General features: G+C 38.9%; 1 protein-coding gene across 4 annotated transcripts in view; it reads left to right on the forward strand.

Moving 5' to 3' along the window:
* The window catches only part of DPY19L4 (dpy-19 like 4), an 87,029-nt gene that overhangs the window by 13,570 nt on the left and 52,359 nt on the right, over positions 1–21,100 (forward strand). For 3 of the 4 annotated variants that reach the window (XM_019632019.1, XM_019632021.1, XM_019632020.1), the window contains exons 2-6: positions 2,569–2,679; positions 9,422–9,546; positions 16,195–16,285; positions 16,547–16,668; positions 16,828–16,973. In XM_019632019.1, coding sequence (XP_019487564.1) covers positions 2,569–2,679; positions 9,422–9,546; positions 16,195–16,285; positions 16,547–16,668; positions 16,828–16,973 — 595 coding nt within the window. The remainder of the gene's footprint in view (positions 1–2,568; positions 2,680–9,421; positions 9,547–16,194; positions 16,286–16,546; positions 16,669–16,827; positions 16,974–21,100) is intronic. The other variant, XM_019632022.1, reaches the window with a different exon arrangement.

Consider the following 21,100-nt stretch of genomic DNA (forward strand, 5'->3'; position numbering starts at 1 on the left):
CTTCTGGACGGCTGCTCATTGCGGCTGCTGGCCGCTGGCCCATGGCAACCCACTGCAGCAGTGGCTGCTCAGCTCAGGCTGGACTTGAACCACTGTTGCTCAGAGCTCAAACTCTTGAGCGAGCTCTTAACCAACTGAGCCACTCGGCCGGCCCCCTTGTATTCTTTTTTAATAAAATTAAAAATAATGACTTGCACCTGAGGACTTTATTTGACTTGACATAAATCTTTATTCTTGTTGGCCACTCTAGCTTTTGCTTTAACCTATAGAAGGGGAAAATTAAAAGGGCATCATGAAGAAGTAATATAATAATATTAGTAGACCCAGATTTGTATACAAAAAAATAAAAAATTCACAGTATGGCTTTTCTAATGATAATGTCTTTTTTTTTAAGATTTTATTGGGGAATTGGGGGAGGGGAACAGACAAGTTGCTGTCCATTTTGTTCTTCAGTCAAGTTGTGGAGGACGTCGCTTCACTGGCCCATGTTGGTATTATGATCATTGCACTCTTCCCGGCTGAGGCAGTTGGTCTCCGGCCATTGGATGATGGCTCATGGCAGCTCTCACCGGCTGCCGGCTGCTCACGGTAGCTCACGGCAGCCTACTGCAGCCTACATCCTCGCCAGCCACTCAGTGCAACCCAGCTTCAGGTCGAGCTGTTGTTCACCATCTTAGCTGTAGAGGGTGCAGCGTCACTGGCCCATGTGGGATATGAACCGGCAGCCCTGCTGCTCAGAACTCCCGCTCCCAAGACAGCTCTTAACCAGTTGAGCCACTAGGCCGGTTCCAATAATATCATTTTCTAATGTATTCAGTGGCTTCACTACTTAACATGACTACACAATAAATAATAGTATAGAAATAGTTAAAAATTACACTAGTCAGACTGAACCCACTAAATATACAGTATTTTTTCTCACTGCCAGTGTTTAAAGATATTTTGACAAACATGAATTTGCTTTGAAGCTACTTTAAAATAAATTTATTCATTTTTTTACAGTAAAGTTAGGGAACAATCCATGTGATCAGCAACAGGAGCTATTCAGTTCTCCTTTGACTCCTCCCTTTAGGCTCTTATTTCCTAGCCTGACGTCATCACTAAGAGAAAAGAAAAACTCCTCTACTTCTATAAGGAGATAAATTATTGTATACCTTAAAAACTTGACAGGACTCTGTACTTACACAATAGCAAAGCCTACCCTATAAGACAATTCTAGGAAGGAAAAGGAGTTAAATTGAATTTAGTCAATTTCTGTTTAAATTTGAATTTAGTTTACTGGTTTAAAGGTACTTTCTGCATTACATTTTTTATTGGATATATAAATGGTTGATAGTCTAATATAGGGAAATTTTCTGAGATCTTCCAAATATTTATAGGTTCACCCTATTTTCTAATACCTAAATCTATGACTGTTGAATGATAATGATACACAGTACTGTGAAATTCTGCAGAACTTTCAGGATTGTTTAAAAAAATGGAAGTGGGCGGCCAGATGGCTCAGTGGTTAGAGTGTATGCTCTTTTTTTAAAAAGATTTTATTGGGGTATTTGGGGAAGGGAACAGTGTTGGGGAATTGGAGACGGGGAACAACCAAGCTGTTGTCCTTGTGTTCTTCAGTCTAGTTGTGGAAGACGCCGCTTTACTGGCCCATGTTGGTATTATGATCATTGTGCTCTTCCCGGCTGAGGCAGTCGGTCGCCAGCCATTGGACGGCCGCTTTTGGCAGCTCACGGCAGCCCACTGCAGCCTACGCCGTTGCCGGCTACTCAGGCAGCCCAGCTCCAGGTCGAGCTGTTGTTCACAATCTTAGCTGTAGAGGGTGCAGCTTACTGGCGCATGTGGGAATCGAACTGGCAGCCCTGTTCAGAGCTTGCGCTCCTACCAACTGAGCCGCTCCACTGGCCCTAGAGCATACGCTTTTAGCAAGGTTGCCAGTTTGTCCCCTCATCCCCCCTCCCGCAACTTGAGGTAAGCCGCCTTGAGCTGCCGACAGGTGGCCGGATGGCGGCTAGACTTGGAACTGAGCTAGCTGCACCCTCCACAACTAAGATTTAAGGACAACAACTTGGCTGTTCCCCTTCCCCAACTCCCCAACACTGTTGCCCTCACCCAATTCCCCAATAAAATCTTAAAAAATAAAATAAAAAATGAAGTATAGTTTTACCAATGTATTTTGTTATATTTTGATTTAAAATTATGCATGTGATGCTCTCAGGTAACTAAAATAATAAGCAAATTTATTACATAACACTTTGTTCCCCAATCATTCTAGAAAAGAGTTTATTTTGGGATATTTTGAAAATAGCATTATCTTAGGAGAAGAGCTCATTGATTTATCAATAGGATTCTGAAAGCACAAGCACAGATTATAGGCGGAACCTATATTGTGGGTTTTTTTTATAGGAAAGACAGTTTTGCAAGGATTGCTAAAATAATTATGAAAAAAGTTATCTTTGGTACTAATAATCTTTGTGTGACTTTTGCCTTAGTGTAATAAAAGTTAATCGTTTGGGATATAGACAGAATAATTTGATACACATTGCAATAACTTTTCAATGTTTTAAGGACCAGCTATAGAACTGCGCCAAAGAAAAAAGCCAAAGTCTTTCGAAAATAAAGAATCTGCCATAGAAGAGAAAATTGATGACACTGCAGTTCCTGAAAGAGCCCCAAAATGTAAGTTAGGTAGATTTGGAATTTTTCTGTTACTACAAAAATAGTTATGGTAGGTAGTATATTTTATATTAATGTTTTAAATGTATAAACATTTTGTGATTAAGATATGGTGATATCAGCCAGCTTTCATTATGTTTTGCTGTAGAACAATGCCTAAATATCACTCATTTACAACAAACATTTATTTCTGATTAAAATTACATGTGTGGCCTGATGTCGCTTTATGTGTCACAAAGGAATAGCCCCTATTTGGGACATGTTTTTCTTGTGGCAGAGAAAAAGAACAGGCAGGCAGGCAGAGTCATGCAGTGCCTCTTAAAGTTTCTGCTGAACCAGTAAACTTGTACTCCTATTTTATTGGCCCAAGCAAGTCATATAATTAATCTAGACAATGAGATGGAGAAGTATACTCTGACGACGGGGAAAGCATTGCAAGTGACATGGTAGTGGGCAGGGATAGATAATCTTTTTATAGGAAATGACAAAATAGTTAGGAATAATAATAACAGTCTACCCTATTCTGTCTTTGGTCATAAATATTTTCTCCCACAGAGAAAATATATTTGTTACTTCCCCTACACCAGCGGTTCTCAACCTTTCACAGGGGTCACCTAAGATCATCGGAAAACATATTTTCGATGGTCTTAGGAACTGAGACACCACTCCTTTATCCGTCTCCAGGTCCACATGCAGATATGCCCACATACAAGTACCCGGCGACCCCTGTGAAAGGGTCATTCAACCCCCAAAGGGATCGCGACCCACAGGTTGAGAACCACTGCCCTACACCAAGGAAGAAACTCAAGTCTTATCTAGTCATGGCATGAGTTTTGAAGCCCAACGTCTTATTATCTATATCTGGGTCAGCTATGTCTCTCGTTCTGATCCAGAGACCCATAAAGTAAAAGACAAGTTATCTGCTCTGTGTCAGGGTCTCCAAGACCACCTCTATGTTCTGAAATTAGCTAGGAGGACTCACAGGTATCAGAATATAGTCATGTATTCACAGCTGTGATTTATTATCACAGCTATGATTTATTACAGTGAACAATACAAAACAAATTTAGCAAAGGCTTATTGGCTGAAGTCTGCAAGAAACTAGGCACAAGCTTTCAGGATTCCTCTTCAAATGGAATCACACAGGTTTCTTTTAGCATCAAGTTGTGATATTTGTAGTTTTGTCTACCAGGGAAGCTCATAAGCCACTCTGCTCGTGGTTTTTTTTTTTTTTTGGCAGCTGATCATGTAACCTCTGCCTATCACATACAAAATTCTAGACTCCCAGGAGGGAAGTAGTAGCATGAACCACATTTTACAAACAAGTTAGGCAAAGTAAACCATTTTTATCAGTTAAAAAATGGTGGGAACCCTATTGAAATCCAAGTTCCCAAGTGTCAGCCAATAGCCTACCTTGCAAGCAGGACTTTCTTGGCAAAGTAGTTGCTATGTTTGTTCTTTTCTGCACACGCCCCCTTTCACATTATACATTGTTGGACAGGGACAGGATAGCCAAAAGCTTTCATTCAGAAAGGTGAAGAGTGAGAAACATAGCTTAGCCACTGGTCCATAGCAATTCTGAAATCCTAGTAGGTAAATATGAGGTCGCCTTACCCTGGAGTAGGGATTGTTTCTTGATTAGGCCCCAATTGTTTTCCTTGGGAGTAGCTTCCCAGTTCATTGTTCTCTGTGGTCCTTGGCTCCACCCTCTGTAGATCCTTCCTTTTCCATTATCCTTCTGAACTATATCTGAAGATGACTTTGGAGAATAGGCCATCCTTAGGAGCTAAACAGCCTTCTCAAATTGCTTCCTGCCCATACAGAATTAAGGGCCCATTTATATATATTTGCTCAAATAAGATAATGGCAATAGGTCATCTACAGATCTAATTCAGGGTCTGGCAGCAAGAAAACTTTGGAAGTTGGAAAAATAATCCATATTATGCAGTGACAAATTATTTTATAAAATTTTCCTGTGGGGTGACCAGTTAGCTCAGTTGGTTAGAGCGTGGTGCTGATAACATGAAGGTTGCCAGTTCAATCCCCGCATGGGCCACGGTGAGCTGCACCTTCCCTAAAAGAGTCAACTATGCCATTGTAGCATGAAAGCAACTTTCCTGTGAATAGTTGCAATTTTAATACTAATTTTTTATTATTTTAGGTAACAAGATTGCAAAACAGAATGATACTAGAGTGCCTTGGTTATCAGCTGCATTTAATTACAGAAAAGAGATGAATTTAGAACAGAATTGGACTATTTGCAAGCAGGAATGAGAAGGAAAATAGAGAATCCAAAATTTCTAGGACTTGTAGTGTTGGAGTTAGAACTCTGTCTTTTTCAACTAGTAAAAAATAAAATTGATTAATACTTTGAGTAACAAAAGTTGATTAAGATGACTAAATCAAGGGCATGGCCGTCACTTAATAAAGTGTATAAATGGATATAGGTAGTTCCTAGTAAGTTCTTTCAGTTGGACAAAGCACTCAGGGCAAAAGATCAAAGAGTGTGGTCCCACAAAAGCTTGATAAGCTCGAAATACATGTAATTAAATCTTTGAGGGAGGCATATCTAGAAAAAAAAATTATTGGACTATGAAGCTGACTGGAATCACATAAGTAAAAAGCCAACAAAATTGTTCTTTTCTTTGCAAAGATCAGTGATTTAATTTTTAAAATTAAGGAATAATTAATATACAATAAAATGACAGCATCTTAGGTGCTAAATGAGTTTTGACACTTGAATACAGCTAAAACGAAATATAGAACATTTCCATTATCCCAGCAGTTTCCTTTGTATGTCTTTTCAGTAGATTTCCTCTGTATCCCCCAAGACAACCACTCTTCTAATATTTTCCAATATTGATTAACTTTGCATGTGTAGAATTTCATATAAATGGAATCATACAACATGTATGCCTTTGTGTCTGGATTCTTTCACTTAGCTCATTATGTTATTCTATATAATGATTTTGAGATTCATTCATGTTGCTGTAATTGTTTATCCCTTCTTGGACATTTGAGTAGTTTTCAGTATTTACCTTTTATGAATAACGCTGCTATGAACATACTTGTACAAATCTTTTTGTGGACATCTTTTTATATCTCTTAGGTAAATACCTAGGAGAATTGCCAGCTAAGCTTTTGAGAGAGATGTACTGTCAAAAGAACTGCCAATGTAGATTAAAAAGGACACAGTTATTCAGATCTTAAAATGATGTTTGAGTCCCTAATTTTCTACATGCAGGAAGCAGTCTGAGGAAACTGTTCTTAGGGTGTCTTTCTTAAGGAGTGAGTGTGCTTTGCCTTTGGTAGGCAAGTGAGTATTTTTGATTAATGGGGAGACCCTGGTGGACCCTTTTATTGTTCCCAAATGTTTGCTCCCTTCCCTAAAAGTGGATTGATTATACATTCCTTCCCATTGCTGTGTGATTTGGAGTGGCTTGCTGAAGCAGAGTATACTTCCCTACCCCATTGTCAGGCTTATCAATGTGACTTGCCTGGGTCAATGGAATGTGAGTGGAAACAGCAGTATACTAGTTTTGACCAGAAGCTGTAAGAGGCACTGTGTGATTCTGCCTGTTTTCCTCTTTTTTCTTGTCATGAGAACATGTCCCAAGTAAGCATTGATCCCAGTCTGGAACTCTGAAGAAGATACAAGAAAGCCGCAGCTAATTTGAGTTCTGGAATTGAGTGGAGAGTTACCGCTGACCTGAAACCAATAAGTAATATGAGTGAGAAATAAACCTTTGTTTTTTAAGCCACTGATATTTTGGGGTCACTTTTTTTGTCACAGCAAAGCTGACTAATAGAATGATCATTTAAAACATTTAGGAAAATATAGTATAAGAAAGATAATTAAACAATCCAGTATAATTACTATAAAACAGTATTCTAGCCTCATAAAATATATTTTCAGGATAGAAAATGTGGGAAATAGAGAAAAGTATAATAAAAATAGAATGTATGCATGATTCCAGATTTAATTACTCCTAAATTTTTGGCAAGTACAGTAAAACCTTGGATTGCGAATAACTTGGTTTGCAAGTGTTCCACAAGACAAGCAAACATTTCTATTAGGTTGGTGCAAAAGTAATAGCAGTTTCCTAATAATACATTTTAACTTGGTAAACGAGCAATGTCTTGCAATATGAGTGGTTTGTTTCTGGAACGAATTACATCTTGCAATATGAGTAGTTTGTTTCCAGAACGAATTATGCTCGCAAACCGAGGTATTACTGCATTACATTTTTTTCAATGTACTTACACTTTTTAAAAAATACTTTTTGTGAAATTGAATGCTACATTTATTTTCTTAACGTCATTAGCTTTTCCCTGTGCTTTAAATATTACTCAACTATGCCCTATATTATTATATATTGATATTTATGTAGTGTTCTTTTTTTGTACATGATCAGTTTTTACAAATGAAGGGATAAGCACACAGAAGTTATCTGATTAGGCTGGTTTATGAACGAACAACATAATCTGGAAGTCAGATCCTTTACTTTTCAAAAAATGATAATTTTTAAGACAATAATTTTCAGAGCCCAGAGCTCTTTATTTTCTTCAAAATAGATACACTTACATCAAACACTGATAGCTTGATTCCATTTTTACTCTTTACAAAAAACTTTCAGAAACAAAATATTTAGTGTTAAGATAAGGCATTTATATACAGTTGCTTTTCAACTTACATGGAGGTTACATCCTGATAAACCCATAGTAAGGTGAAAATATCGTAAGTCGAAAATGCATTTAAACTGCACTGTAGAGTATCACTTGTTTACCCTTGTGCTCATGTGCCTGACTGGGAGCTGTGGGTCTCTGCAGCTGCCCAGCAGCACAAGAAAGTTTCATACCATGTATCGCTAGCTAGGGAAACAGATCAGAATTCAAAATCTGAAGTATGGCTTCTACTGTGTATCACTTTCACACCATTGTAAAGTTGAGAAATTGTAAGTAGAGACATTGTAAGTCAGGTACTGTCTGTATAAGATTTGGTTGATTATATTTTTTATAATAGCCTCTGATAATTAGGATTAATTTGTCAATGTCTAACACTTAATGGAAAAAAAAGCAGGAAAAGATCTACATTTAGAAACTTCGAAGCACTTTTGCCAAATTGCCACCATGGATGTTTTTGTATTCGTTTTTTTTTACAGAGCTCTTACTATGTGCCAGGCCAAATGCTTTACACATGCTATTGGAAATAGTGCTTTAAAACAATTGTATCATACTTACATTAATATTTGATTTATTGGCTAGTGTTTATCAAGCATTTTTTTTTTTTAAGATTTTTATTGGGGCATTGGGGGAGGGGAATCGTGTTTGAGAACTGGGGAAGGGCCAAGTTGTTGTCCTTCAGTCTTAGCTCAGCTCCAAGTCCAGTGGCCATCCAGCCGCCCATCGGCAGCTCGCAGCCGCTCAGCTCAAGGTGCAGTGTTCAATCTTAGTTGCGGATAGGCATAGCCCACCACCCCTGCGGGAGTCAAATGGGCAACCTTGTTGTTAGGAGCACGTGCTCTCACCACCTGAGCCATCCTGCCGCCTGTTGACATCTCAGTGGCAGCTCAGCTCGGGCGCAGCTCACTGGCCCATGTGGGGATCAAACCAGTGACTCTGTTGCTCAGAGCTCACACTCTTAACCAACTGAACCACTAGGCCGGCCCTTTATCAAGCATTTTGAATGTAATTCATATTAATTTAGTGATATATAACTAGTCTTTAATGTTTCTAGTACGCTATGAAATAATGTTTTGAAAATAGCTAAAATTTTAGTTTAGCTAAACTAATAATTTGATTTTTACAACCTTATAGTCATTCAGTAACAGAACATTGGACTTTGGGCCCTTAAGCCTGTGCTTATTATTATACTTAATCTTAATAGCTGTAGCAGGACTAAATCATCCTGTGTATAGAAAATCCAAATCTTTTTATGTTATTTCATTAAGAGGTAGTTATTTATATAGCAGTTGTATATGATGTTTTAAGTACATAATCATCAAAAGTCATTGAATTGTACACTTTAAATGGCTGTAGTTTATAGTAGTATGTAAATTATTCCTCAATAAAGAGGAAAACTTCTTGATAAGAAAAAATATCAGTAGTAATACTGAATGAACCTGTTTTTCTTCTTTAGATATTTCACAGTACATTCCATTGATTCTTCTTTTAAATTAATAGACTTTAATTTCTAAAACTTTTTTATTTATATAAGAATTCAAGAGGTAGTACAGTTCCCATGTTACCATCACCCCCCATACAGAATTTTCCCTATTATTAACATATTAGTATGGTACATTTATTAAAATTAATGAACCAATATTGATACATTATTTTAAATTAAGTCCACATTTTATTCAGATTTCTTTAGTTTTTACCTAATGTTCTTTTTCCTCTTCTAGCATCCCATGCAGGATACAGTACATTTAGTTGTCATGTCTCCTTAGGCTCCTCTTGGCTGTGACAGTTTCTCAGGCTTTCCTTGTTTTTGATTTCTTCAACAGTTTTGAGGAATACTGATTACATATATTGTAGGATGCCCTTCTATTGGAATTTATCTTTTTCTCATGTTCAGACTAGGATTATGAGTTTGGGGGAGGAAGACCACAGCATTAGAATGCCATTTTCATCATATCATATCAAGGGTCTATACTACCTTTTGATTACTTTTTCGTTTTTAATAGAAGTGCATAAATATAAATTATATCATCTACATCTGATTACTTTTAATATGCTTTTTCAGATGTATTATTGCAGCGCTTTGCAAAGGTTTTCATTGGCTGTCTTGCAGCAGTTACTAGTGGTATGATGTATGCTTTCTATTTGTCAGCATACCATGAACGGAAATTCTGGTTTTCCAACAGGCAGGTAAGACGAAAGACTTTTGAGCATATGAAAGTTGTTTAGTATTTAATATTAATTTAAGTAATGTGCTTCCCAGTAAGCCAAAATAGATGTGTGATAAGTATGACAAGTGCTTTCTTATTTACAGCTCTTAGAAACAAAATGATATAGATGTTGTTTTGAGAACGCAGTCACAGTATCAACCTTGAAAATTTTAATAGACCATATTTCAAGGCCATAAAATAGCAACTATAAGGGTGCTATCTTTCATGCAGTTAATTTATCAGGGATTTTGATGATGATGAAATGGTATCGAGTTTAGTCAGCTTTTTAGTGGCTTTGGTAGTCAACATTTCAGAAACTATGTAAATTTCAGCATCGAAATATACTGTTTATATTACATGATTAAAATGTTTTGGGGGTATTGGAAAATAACAGTCATAACAATATTTATTTTCATTTTGCCTCATATTAGTATGTCTAATATTTGGTTTTAAATCATGTATATTCCAGACATTTTAGTCACTGTAATTATATTAATAATTCATGTGGCCTTTGATAAGTTATTTATAACTTACCTTCATAATCAGATATGTAATATGTGTTGACAAAGTACATGGTATTACCACTTGACGCTGAAGGGTTTTTTTGTTTGTTTTTTTAACCCAAACTGTTTTGTTTTCTTATTTTTGAGCAGTCAGTCTGACTAAATTTTTTTTTTTTTTTTAGCTGAGCCATCCTGCCACCTGTTGGCAGCTCAGCAGCAGCTCAGCTCGGGCTGGACTCGAACCGCTGTTGCTCAGAACTCAAACCTTTGAGCGAGCTCTTAACCAACTGAGCCACTCAGCCGGCCCTAGGTCCTTGCTTTTTCATCACTTTGAATATTTCCTGCCAATCCCTAATGACCTGCAAAGTTTTTGTTGAGAAATCAGCTGATAGTCTTATGGGAATTTCCTTGTAGATAGCTAACAGCTTTTCTCACTGCTTTTAAGATTCTTTATCTTTAACCTTTGGCATTTTAATTATGATGTGTCTTGGTATGAGCCTGTTTGGGGTTTTCTTGTTTGGGACTCTGTGCATCTTGGACTTCTATGTCTATTTTCTTTGCCAGGTTAGGGAAGTTTTCCATCATTATTTCTTCAAATAGATTTTCTGGCACCCCTTGATGCAAATGTTTGTACACTTGATGTTGTCCCAGACGCCCCTTAAACTATCCTCTTTTTCTGGATTCTTTTTTCTTCTTGTTCTGGTTGGGTGTTTTGTGTTATTTTATCTTTCAAATCGCTGATTGGATCCTCTGCTTCATCTCATCTATTATTGATTCCTCTAATGTATTCTTCATTTCAGTTATTGTATTCCTTTCTGACTGGTTCTTTTTTATGTTTTTTATCTCCATTTTTGTGTTTTCTTTTTCTTTGTTGAAGTTCTCCCTGAGATCATTGAGTATTCTGATAGCCAGTGTTTTGAAGCCTGCATCTGGTAGACTGCTTGTCTCCATTTTGTTTAGTTCTTTTTTTGGAGCTTTGTTCTGTTCTTTTATTTGGGCCATGTTTCTTTGTTTCCTTATTTTGGCTGCCTCCCTGTGTTTATTTCTAGGTATTATGTAAATCTGCTATGTCTACTGGTCTTGTTAGAATGGCCTTATGTAGTAGGTGTTCTGTGGCAGTCCAGTGGTGCAGTTTCCCTGGTCACCTGAGCTAGGTGCTCCATGTGTGTCCCTTGTGTGGGTTTTATGTGCCCTCCTATTGTAGTTGAATCTTGATTGCTGTTGCATGTCAATTTGAAGGATTGGCCCTCAGGCTGATTGGTTGTGAGGACTGGCTGTGACTATAGTGGATGAATTGTTGTGCAGGGGCTGACCCTATGGAGCAGGATTCAATTTAGTGGGGCTCTGGTGCCTGCCAAGTCAGCCCTTTGGGTGTGTCATTTGTGGAGGTGGTTGAGTGGTGCTTAAGTGTTGTCTGAAGCAGGCCATTGGGTGTGTTCGTTCTAGGACCTCTTGCGGGGAGGGGTTCTGGTGCAGGCCAAGGACAGCCGCTATCTGTGCCCTGCCCAGGACCACTTGATATGAGCTACAAAGTAATTTGCAGGTGGTTGCCACTTGTATTGGGCTTGGAAGTGCCTGGAAGAGGCTAAGCTGTGAACTGAGGCCGGCTGTTGGTAATGCCAGGCTTATGGCTGCTTAGCAAGACATGGGCTTGCCAAAGGCAAATGCTGCTTGTTTGGGGTCTGTGAACCTTCGAGAGGTTTTAAGAAAGTCTGCAGCATGAGCCAAGACATGCTGCTTGTATGGAAAAGCCACTGGAAGTGGCTTGAGTGGGCCAGCAATTTGGGTGTGGTGGGGTCTCAGGGAAATACCAGAGTGTAGCTTACAGTGTTAGCTAGGTTGATGGAGACTCAGATGCATGGGCAGGCTGGGTTGGGGAGGGCTCAACAACAGAACAATGGCTTCTGTCAGCCCTTCTGTCTGGGAGAAAGCTGCCCCTCCAGCCCTAGCCCTGGAGCCAGGAAATTCAATTTCTTCTCTTATGTCCCTGGCTCCTTTTGAGCTGCTGCCCCAGTGTTGGAGCTCAGAGCGAGTGAGACCATCAGCAAGTCTGTGTGCGGGCCCTTTAATAGGAACGCCTGGGACTCAGTAGTCCTCCATCTCACTCTCTGCTGGTTTTCACAACAGAAGTTGTGGGGACTTGATTTCCTGGCACGGAAATTTCAGGCTGGGGAACCTGGTTTGCGGCTGTGACCCCATGCTCCTCAGGGGGACCTCTGCAGCTGAGATATCCCTTCCAATTTTTAACTGCTACACATGCTTGTGGGACCAGCCCATTCCTTATCTTCATGCCTCCTACCAGCCTCAACATGGCTTCCTCTATATGTCCTTAGTTTTAGGACTTCTGTTTAGTGAGACACAATCAGGCAGTTCTCAATGATGGTTGTTCTATAGTTTAGTTGTAATTTTCATGTGGTCGCGGGAGACGGCTAGCACAGTATTTACCTACTCCTCCATCTTGACTGGAAGCCCTCTGCCCATTTTTTAATTGGAGTGTTTGGGGTTTTTTGGTGTTAAGTTGTATGAGTTCTTTACATATTTTGTTTTTTAACTCCTTATCAGATGTATCATTTGTGACTATCTTCTCTCGATTGTCTTTGTTTTGTTGTTGGTTTCCTTTGTGTTGCATAAACTTTTTAGTTTGATCTGGTTTTGTTGTTCGTTTGTTTATCTTGTCCAAGGAGTCATATCCAAAAAGATATTCTAAGAACAATGTCAAAGAGTTTACTGCCTATGTTTTCTTCAAGGAGTTTTATGGTTTCAGGACTTACATTTAAGTCTTTAATTCATTTTGAGTTTATTTTTTTATATGGTATAAGATTTCATTTTTTTGCATGTGTCTATCTAGTTTTCCCAACACCAGTTGTTGAAGAGACGGTTTTTACCCTATTGTCTATTCTTGCCTCTTGTGTCATAGATTAATTGATTGGATAAGTGAGGGTTTATTTCTGGGCTCTCTATTCTATTCCATTGATCTATTTGTTACCGAACTCAAGGGGTTCGCCACTTGTTTCATTCTATTCAAGAGTGAGATGTGGTTGTTATTAGGCGTTTTATTCTTTTTTAAAGATTTTATTGGGGAATTGGGGGAGGAAAACAGTGTTAGGGAATTGGGGAAGGGGTACAGCCAAGTTGTTGTCCTTCAATCTTAGTTGTAGAGGCACAGCAAGCTCAGTCCAAGTCTACAGTCGTGCTGCTCAGCTCAAGGTGCTGTGTTCAGTTAGTTGCGGGTGGGTGTAGCCACCATCCCATGCGGGAGTCGAATCAGCAGCCTCATTTGTTGTTAAGAGCACACACTCTATCCATTGAGCCATCCAGGTGGAGTTCAGCGCAAGGTCCGCCCAGCGGCAGCTCAGATCAAGGTGTCGAGTTCAGGCTTTAGTTGCAGGCGGGCGTAGCCCACCATCTCGAACAGGCAACCTTGTTGTTAGGAGCACGTGCTCTCACCAGCTGAGCCATCCTGCCACCTGTTGGCAGCTCTGTGGCAGCTCAACTCGGGTGCAGCTCACTGGCCCATGTGGGAATCGAACCGGCGACCCTGTTGCTCACAGCTCACACTCTGAGCAAGCTCTTAACCAACTGAGCCACTTGGCTGGCCCTAAGCAGTTTTATTTAATTTCAGCAAGTAAAGGAGACAGAGGCTTCACATCCAAAGCTTTGTCTCCCCAAAGGGAGGCTTAACCATTGCTTATATACGCTGTTTGGTTAATTACATGTTGATTTCTTCTTGGCAGTTGGCCAAACTTATCTGCTTGGGTTCCTGTCAAGCTCATCAGGCGATAGCTGATTCTACTGTGCTACAATACTATGCTATATTTTAACATTTAGCAAAAGTAGCATTTAGTAAGAACTACCCAGACCTTGAAACCCTTGTCCTAGCTAACATATATATCTGTTTTTATGCCAGTACTATATTGTTTGATTATTGTATCTTTACAGTATAGTTTGATATCAGGGGGTGTGATACTTCCCACTTTGTTCCTTCTCACAGTGTTTTTTGGCTATTCATCTTTTGTGGTTCCATATAAATTTTAGGGTTAGTTGTTCTAATTCAGAGACGTATGTCATTGGTATTTTAATAGGGGTTGCCTTGAATATTCATTTAGGTAGTAAGGACATTTTAACAATATTAATCCTTCCAATCCTTGAAAGGTATATTCTTCCATTTATTTGTATCTTCTTCAGTTTCTTTCTTCAGTGTCTTATAGTTTTGAGAGTACAGGTCTTTCACCTCTTTGGTTCAATTTATTTCTAGGGATTTTATGCATTTTGATGCAAGTGTAAATGGGATTGTTCTCTTAACTTCTTTTGATTGTTCGTTATTGGTGTATAGAAATGTAACATATTTTTGTATATTGATTCTGTAGTCGGTATCTTTACTTAATTTATTAGTTCTCATAGTTTTTTGGTGAAGGCTTTAGGGTTTTCTATATGCAATATTAGGTCATCTGGCTGGTTCTTTATTATACTTTCTAACCCTGTATCGAAGTTCTCCCTAAGTTCCTCTATTCTACTCTCAAGTTTGGTGAGCATCTTTATGACCATTTCTTTGAGTTCTTTATCAGGCAATTTACTTATCTCTGTTTACTTAGGGACTTTTTTTCTGACGAGTTTTCTTGTTCCTTTGAGAGATAGTCTTCTGTCTTTTCATTTTATTTGACTTTCTATGTTTGTTTATATGAATTAGATGAAATAGCTATCTCTCAGTCTTAAAAAAGTGGCCTTATGTAGAAGATGCCTCTGTGTATGCTGTGTGTGCCAGGTTATTTTGACAGGCTTGTAGGAGCTGAGCTAGTGCTTATGGCGTCTGTGGTGTCGGGGTGCTGGCCTTTGGAGCTGAAGCAGCTCCAGGTGAGGAGGCCAGGTGCATTTAGTAATGTTCTGTTAATCTTGCTTGCTCCCATTGCGGGCCTGAAATGGGCTTGGCAGTGTGTCCAGGAACTTGTTGCAGGTGACCTTGCAGGTAGGCCAAAGCACCTGGATAGAGGTCCCACCTACCCTATGGAGGTAGAAGTGGACGGAAAGAATGGAGCTCACTGGTATCTCCAATCCTAAGAATTCCTGAAGCTCCAGAGGGCTCCCATGGTTTCCCAGCCTTCTCTATTCGGTCTCTTTCTCTTGTTGCAAAGCTGTTCATTCAGCCCTCAGTTATCTTGGAGTAATTGCTCTCTATAAAAGTATATATTTGAGTTTGCTCATGGGAGGGGGCAAGTTCAACATCCTCCTACATTGCTGCCATCTTGTACCCCTCTAAAAGATAGATTTATGAAAACCTGATTCAGCAGGAAAAGCACAGGTTTCTTAATGTTTTTTTTTTTTAATTGGGGAATTGGGGAAAGGGAACAGCCACATTGTTGTCCTTCAATCTCAGTTGTGGAGGGCGCAGCTAGCTCAGCTCTAAGTCCAGTCACCATCTGGCTGCCTGTCGGCAGCTCGTAGCTGCTCAGCTCAAGGTGCCGTGTTCAATCTTAGTTGCAGGTGGGTGTAGCCCACCATCCCATGTGGGAGTCGAACCGGCAACCTTGTTGTTAGGAGCTCACGCTCTTAACCAACTGAGCCACTAGGCTGTACCCTGTTTTCAACTACCTGTATGCTTGGTCTGTATAGCCTAATTTTCAGAATTTAAAGATTTACTTATATTTCTGAAAGTACATTTGAAAAGCACTGACTATAAGTATTAATATCTACCGCTCTTGAAATGTACTAAGTAATGGCTTGCTGTTCTGGATACATAGGGAAGTGCAATAGCAATAGAAAACACTGCTTCTTAAACTTACTTTTTTATTATGGACTTCTAACATCTCAAGCATTTTTTATAACCCTCCTTACTAGTCTTGCTGTTCTTGGGGCATTTCTGTTGGTTTTCCTTCTAGATTTTCCTTACATATAATAGGTAAATGACCAGTGAGTCACAATCCATTTTAAACCTTATGTGTTTTATTAAAATGATTGCCAGGTTATTAAAAAGTTTCACCTCATTAATATAGCAACTAGTGATTAAAGGAAAATTCAAACATCTTTGAATAAAAGGATAAATAAATAGCATTAGTTTAGATGATGAAGAGAGAGAAGGAAGATAGCAGTTCAAATTTAGGATACTGATATTTAAATATATTTTCTTTTAGGAGCTCGAACGGGAAATCACATTTCAGGGTGACAGTGCCATTTATTACTCTTATTATAAAGATATGTTAAGGGCGCCTTCATTTGAAAGAGGTAAGATAACCACATTTGTATTTTTAATAATATTTTTCTAAAATAAAACATTTGCATTTGAGAGCCCTTGAATGTGGAGATTTGTCTCAGAATATAGGTATCGTTGTTTCTTGTACATAATTTAAAAAAGTGGAAAAATGAGGCACAGAGTATTATATTTTGAGGTCTTTTTTGATAATAATTTAAAATATTTAATGACCTCTGAATAACATGTTTAAAAAGCAGAATAACTAATCTAGAGAAAAATTTATCTGTCTTTAGGTGTTTATGAACTGATACACAATAACAAAACTGTATCTTTGAAGACCATAAATGCAGTGCAGCAAATGTCTCTATATCCAGAACTTATTGCCAGCGTTTTATATCAAGCAACTGGTAGCAACGTATGTGTTTTTCTTTTGGTAATAATATTTATCTCACATACTATGACTCCTCAAAATTATTTAATGTCATCCTATTCTCTCTCTCTCTCTTTCGCTCTCTCTCTCTCTCCCTCCCTCCCTCCCTCCCTCCCTCTCTCCCTCTCTCTTTTTCCCAATTAGGAGATTATTGAGCCAGTATATTTCTATATTGGTATTGTTTTTGGATTGCAAGGAATATATGTTACTGCTTTATTTGTTACAAGTTGGCTTATGAGTGGAACCTGGCTAGCGGGAATGCTTACTGTTGCATGGTTCATTATTAACAGGTAAGAAAGATGTTTTTAATTAAGTTTTACAATCTTTTGTGTCTGTGGTACTCAGTTTTAACCCTCCCCCCAAATATTTCACACCCTAATCCCCACCTGGGAATGTGATGAGATACCATTCCTATGGTTATGTTATGTTATATGGCACGGTTGACCTTAAAGGTAGGACGATTACCTGGTGGGCCTGATCAAATCATATGAACCCTTAAAAATAAAAATGGAGCACTTTCTCCAGCTGGTGCAGAAGGAGAAATCAGAGATATTTGAAGCATGGAAAGGATGTGCTGCACTGTTGCTGGTTTGAAGTGAGGAGGAAATGACTTCTGCCAGGAACCGGTGAGCTTGTCAAAGGTCTACGAGCCCTGATGAAAAATGTTGCCCTGGCCAATGCTTTGATTTTAGCTTAAGGAGCCCCTGAGCAGAGAATCCAGCCATACTCTGCTAAGTTTGTGAGCCAATAAATCTGTGTTTTAAGACACTACATTTGTGGTCGTTTGTCATGCAACAATTGAAAAAATAGTATACCCACCTTATATCCCTCTTTTCAGACATAGTCACATTGGCATATGTGGATATACCTCTTCTTTCATCTTTTATTTAAAATTGATGACACAAGCTTCATGAAAAGAAGGAAGAGGCATCAGATACATCACTACTAAGTTAATTACCACAGATAACGATTCTAGATTAATCTATGACCATGTGCTTTGAATTAATAAACCCGTCCTTTTTGGTGAACAAAGCAGCCTCAGTTTTTTAATAATGAGTAAAAAGAATAGAGGTTAGGATTTCTTTGAAATGGCTGGCTGGCTGGTTTGAGAGATATTATAAAAATTTTCTTGACATTGGTCTTTGTCAAGTTTATTCTTTGAGGGCTGGCTGAGTGGCGCGTTGGTTAAGACTTGGCTTGGGACGCCAGTTCTGAGCAGCAGGGCCTGGGTTTGGACCCCACATGAGGGCCAGTGACACTGCTCTCTACAGCTAAGATGGTGAACAACAGCTCAACCTGGAGCTGGGCTGCCATGAGTCGCTGGTGACGGCGTAGGCTTCAGCCCCTGCTTCAGTGGGCTGCCGTAAGCTACTGTGTGTGGCCGGCAGCCAGTGTGAGCTGCCAAGAGCTGCTGTGAGCGGCCGTCCAGTGGCCAGTGACCGATCTGTCTCACCTGGGAAGAGCGCAATGATAATACCAACATGGGCCAGTGAAGCAACGTCCTTGACAACTAGACTGAAGAACAAAAGGACAGCAACTTGTCTGTTCCCCTTCCCCGATTCCCCAACACTGTTCTCCCCGTATTCTCCAATAAAATCTTTGGGGGGGAAAAAAAAATACAGGGATGAACCAAACTTTCTTACTACAAAAGCAATATATGTATGTTGTGGAAAATTAAAACCAGCAAAAGTAAAATAATAACTACATATTCCCACCACCTAGAGATCACTGAGCATCTTTTATACCTTGGTATATGCATGTATGTATTTCCATATGTATTTTTTTTTTAAGATTTTAATGAGGAATTGTGAGAGGGGAACAGCATTGGGGAATCGGGGAAGGGGAACAGATAAGTTGCTGTCCTTTTGTTCTTCAGTCTAGTTGTGGAGGATGTCGCTTCACTGGCCCATGTTGGTATTATCATTGCGCTTTTCCTGGGTGAGGCAGATCGGTCACTTGCCACTGGTTGGCTGCTCACGGTGGCTAATGAAAGCTCACAACTGCTGCTGGCGAGCCCCACTGCAGCCTATGCCATCGCCGGGGACTCATGGCAGCCCAGCTTCAGGTCGAGCTGTTGTTCACCATCTTAGCTGTAGAGGCCAGTGTCACTGGCCCTCATGTGGGATCCGAACCGGGGCCCTGCTGCTCAGACCTGGTGTCCGAAGCTAACTCTTAACCAACACGCCATTCGGCCAGCCCTGCACATGTATTTTTTATTTTTGCCAGAATGAGATATATTTATTGCACATACTGTTTTATGTGCTTTCTTTGTTTATCAGTCTCTACCTTTTCATTTCAATAACTTTTTATCTTATTTAATGCCCAGTCTATATTACAGTTTCCTCCACTGACCCCAAAATACCCCATAGCTGGCTTACCCAAACTGGTATTTAATCTAGGACCACACATTGCATCTGATGTTTCTTAATTCTCTTTAAATCTGACAGTTTTTTTTTTTTTATGACAACAGCTTGTTGAGGGACTGAGTCAGTTGTGCTACAGAATGTCACACTGTATGGATGTGTCTTCTCTTCCTTGTGGTATCTATCATCTAGCTTTTTCCTTTATTTCTTGTGTTTTCATAAGCTGGAAGTTATATTTAAGGGCTTGATGGGTTCAAGATAAACATTTTTAATTAGAATATATCATGAACGATAAGTTTTTCATGTTCCATGACATTAGAAGTTACATGATATTTAGTTGGCCTCCCCTGAATGAAGCCGAGATTGACTGCCGGTTTCTACATATCTAGAAAATAATCTGTGTGGTGTTTTGGGGCACCAAATAAATGTTCTTTTCACTATAAATATTTACCTAAGGGCTGTAACTCCAGTTAGTAATCTTTGCAGAAATGACTAATTTCATTAGGGTTTATAAAATTATACTTTTCTATTTTCATTAGCTACATACTTCATTTATTTTTTTCAGCGGTGTATATTTTATTTTTTAGTTTTTGTCAGTTACACATTTGTCAGTAGACATTCAGTATTATTTTAGTTTCAGATGTACAGCATAGTGGTTAGACATTTCTATAATTTATGCAGTGATCCCCCCAATTGTTGTAGTGCACCCCTGCCACTATAAACAGTTGTTAAAACACTATTGACTACGTTCTCTATGCTGTACTTTACATCCCTGTGACTATGTTGTAACTACCAATTTGTATTTTTTTTCTTTTTAAAGATTTTTTATTAAAATATAACTGACATACAATATTACATTAGTTTCAGGTGTACATCATAGTTATTCAACAGTACCCACCTAACTCTAGCAACCATCTGACACCACACCACACTATATTTCCTATGTTGTATATTACATCCCCAAGACTTATTTGTTTCACACTTGGAACTTTGAACCTCTCTCTTATTCTTCTTTATCTTTTTTCCCCTTTTTTAATTTTTCAATTACAGTTGACATTCAACATTATTTTCTATTAATTTCAGGTGTATTGCATAGTTCTTAGACATTTATATAATTTATGAAGTGATCCCCTGCCTAGAACCCACCTGGCGTTATACAGTTATTACCATATTATTGATTATATTCCCTATACTTGACATCCTTATGACTGTTTTGTAACTACCAATTTGTACTCCTTAATCCCTTCACCTTTTTCACCCTGCCCCCAAGCCCTCTCCAATCTACCACCCCGATAGATCTAGTACCCATTTACACCCTATATAGTTAGTACAATATTATTTATTGTATTCCTTATGCTATACCCTACATCCCCAATACTGCTGTGCAACAATCAATTTGTTCTTCTTAATCCCTTCCAGTTTTTCACCCACTTCCTCTACGCCCCTCCCATCTGGCAACCATCAAAATGTTTTCTGTATCTATGAGTTTGTTTCTATTTTGTTTGTTTATTTTGATTTTTAGATTCCAATTGTAAGTGAAATAATATGATATTTGTTTTATACCTGACTCACTACACTCAGCTCAGTATCCTTCAGATCCATCATGTCACAGATGGCAAGATTCCATTGTTTTTTTATGGCCATGTAATATTCCATTGTATATAGGTACCACCTCTTCTTTATCCATTAAGGGACACCCAGGTTACCTTCATATCTTAGCTATTGTAAATAATGCTGCAGTGAACATATGGATGAGCATGTCCTCTCAAAGTAGCATTTTGGATTTCTTCGGATAAATACCCAGAAGTGAGGTCCTTCTTTTTCTCTCGTTATATAGTCTTGGTTTTTGTTTTCTTGTTTGTTTTTTTGTTTTTTTAAGATTTTTATTGGGGAATTAGGGGATGGGAACAGCACTGGGGAATTGGGGGAAGGGGAACAGACAAGTTGCTGTCCTTTCGTTCTTCAGTCTAGTTGTGGAGGACGTTGCTTCACTGGCCCAAGTTGGCACCATCGTTGCGCTCTTCCCAGGTGAGGCAGGTCAGTCACCGGCTTCT

The sequence above is a fragment of the Hipposideros armiger genome, unplaced genomic scaffold (assembly GCF_001890085.2).
Source record: "Hipposideros armiger isolate ML-2016 unplaced genomic scaffold, ASM189008v1 scaffold_1069, whole genome shotgun sequence".
In the NCBI taxonomy this organism is placed as follows: Eukaryota; Metazoa; Chordata; class Mammalia; order Chiroptera; family Hipposideridae; genus Hipposideros; species Hipposideros armiger.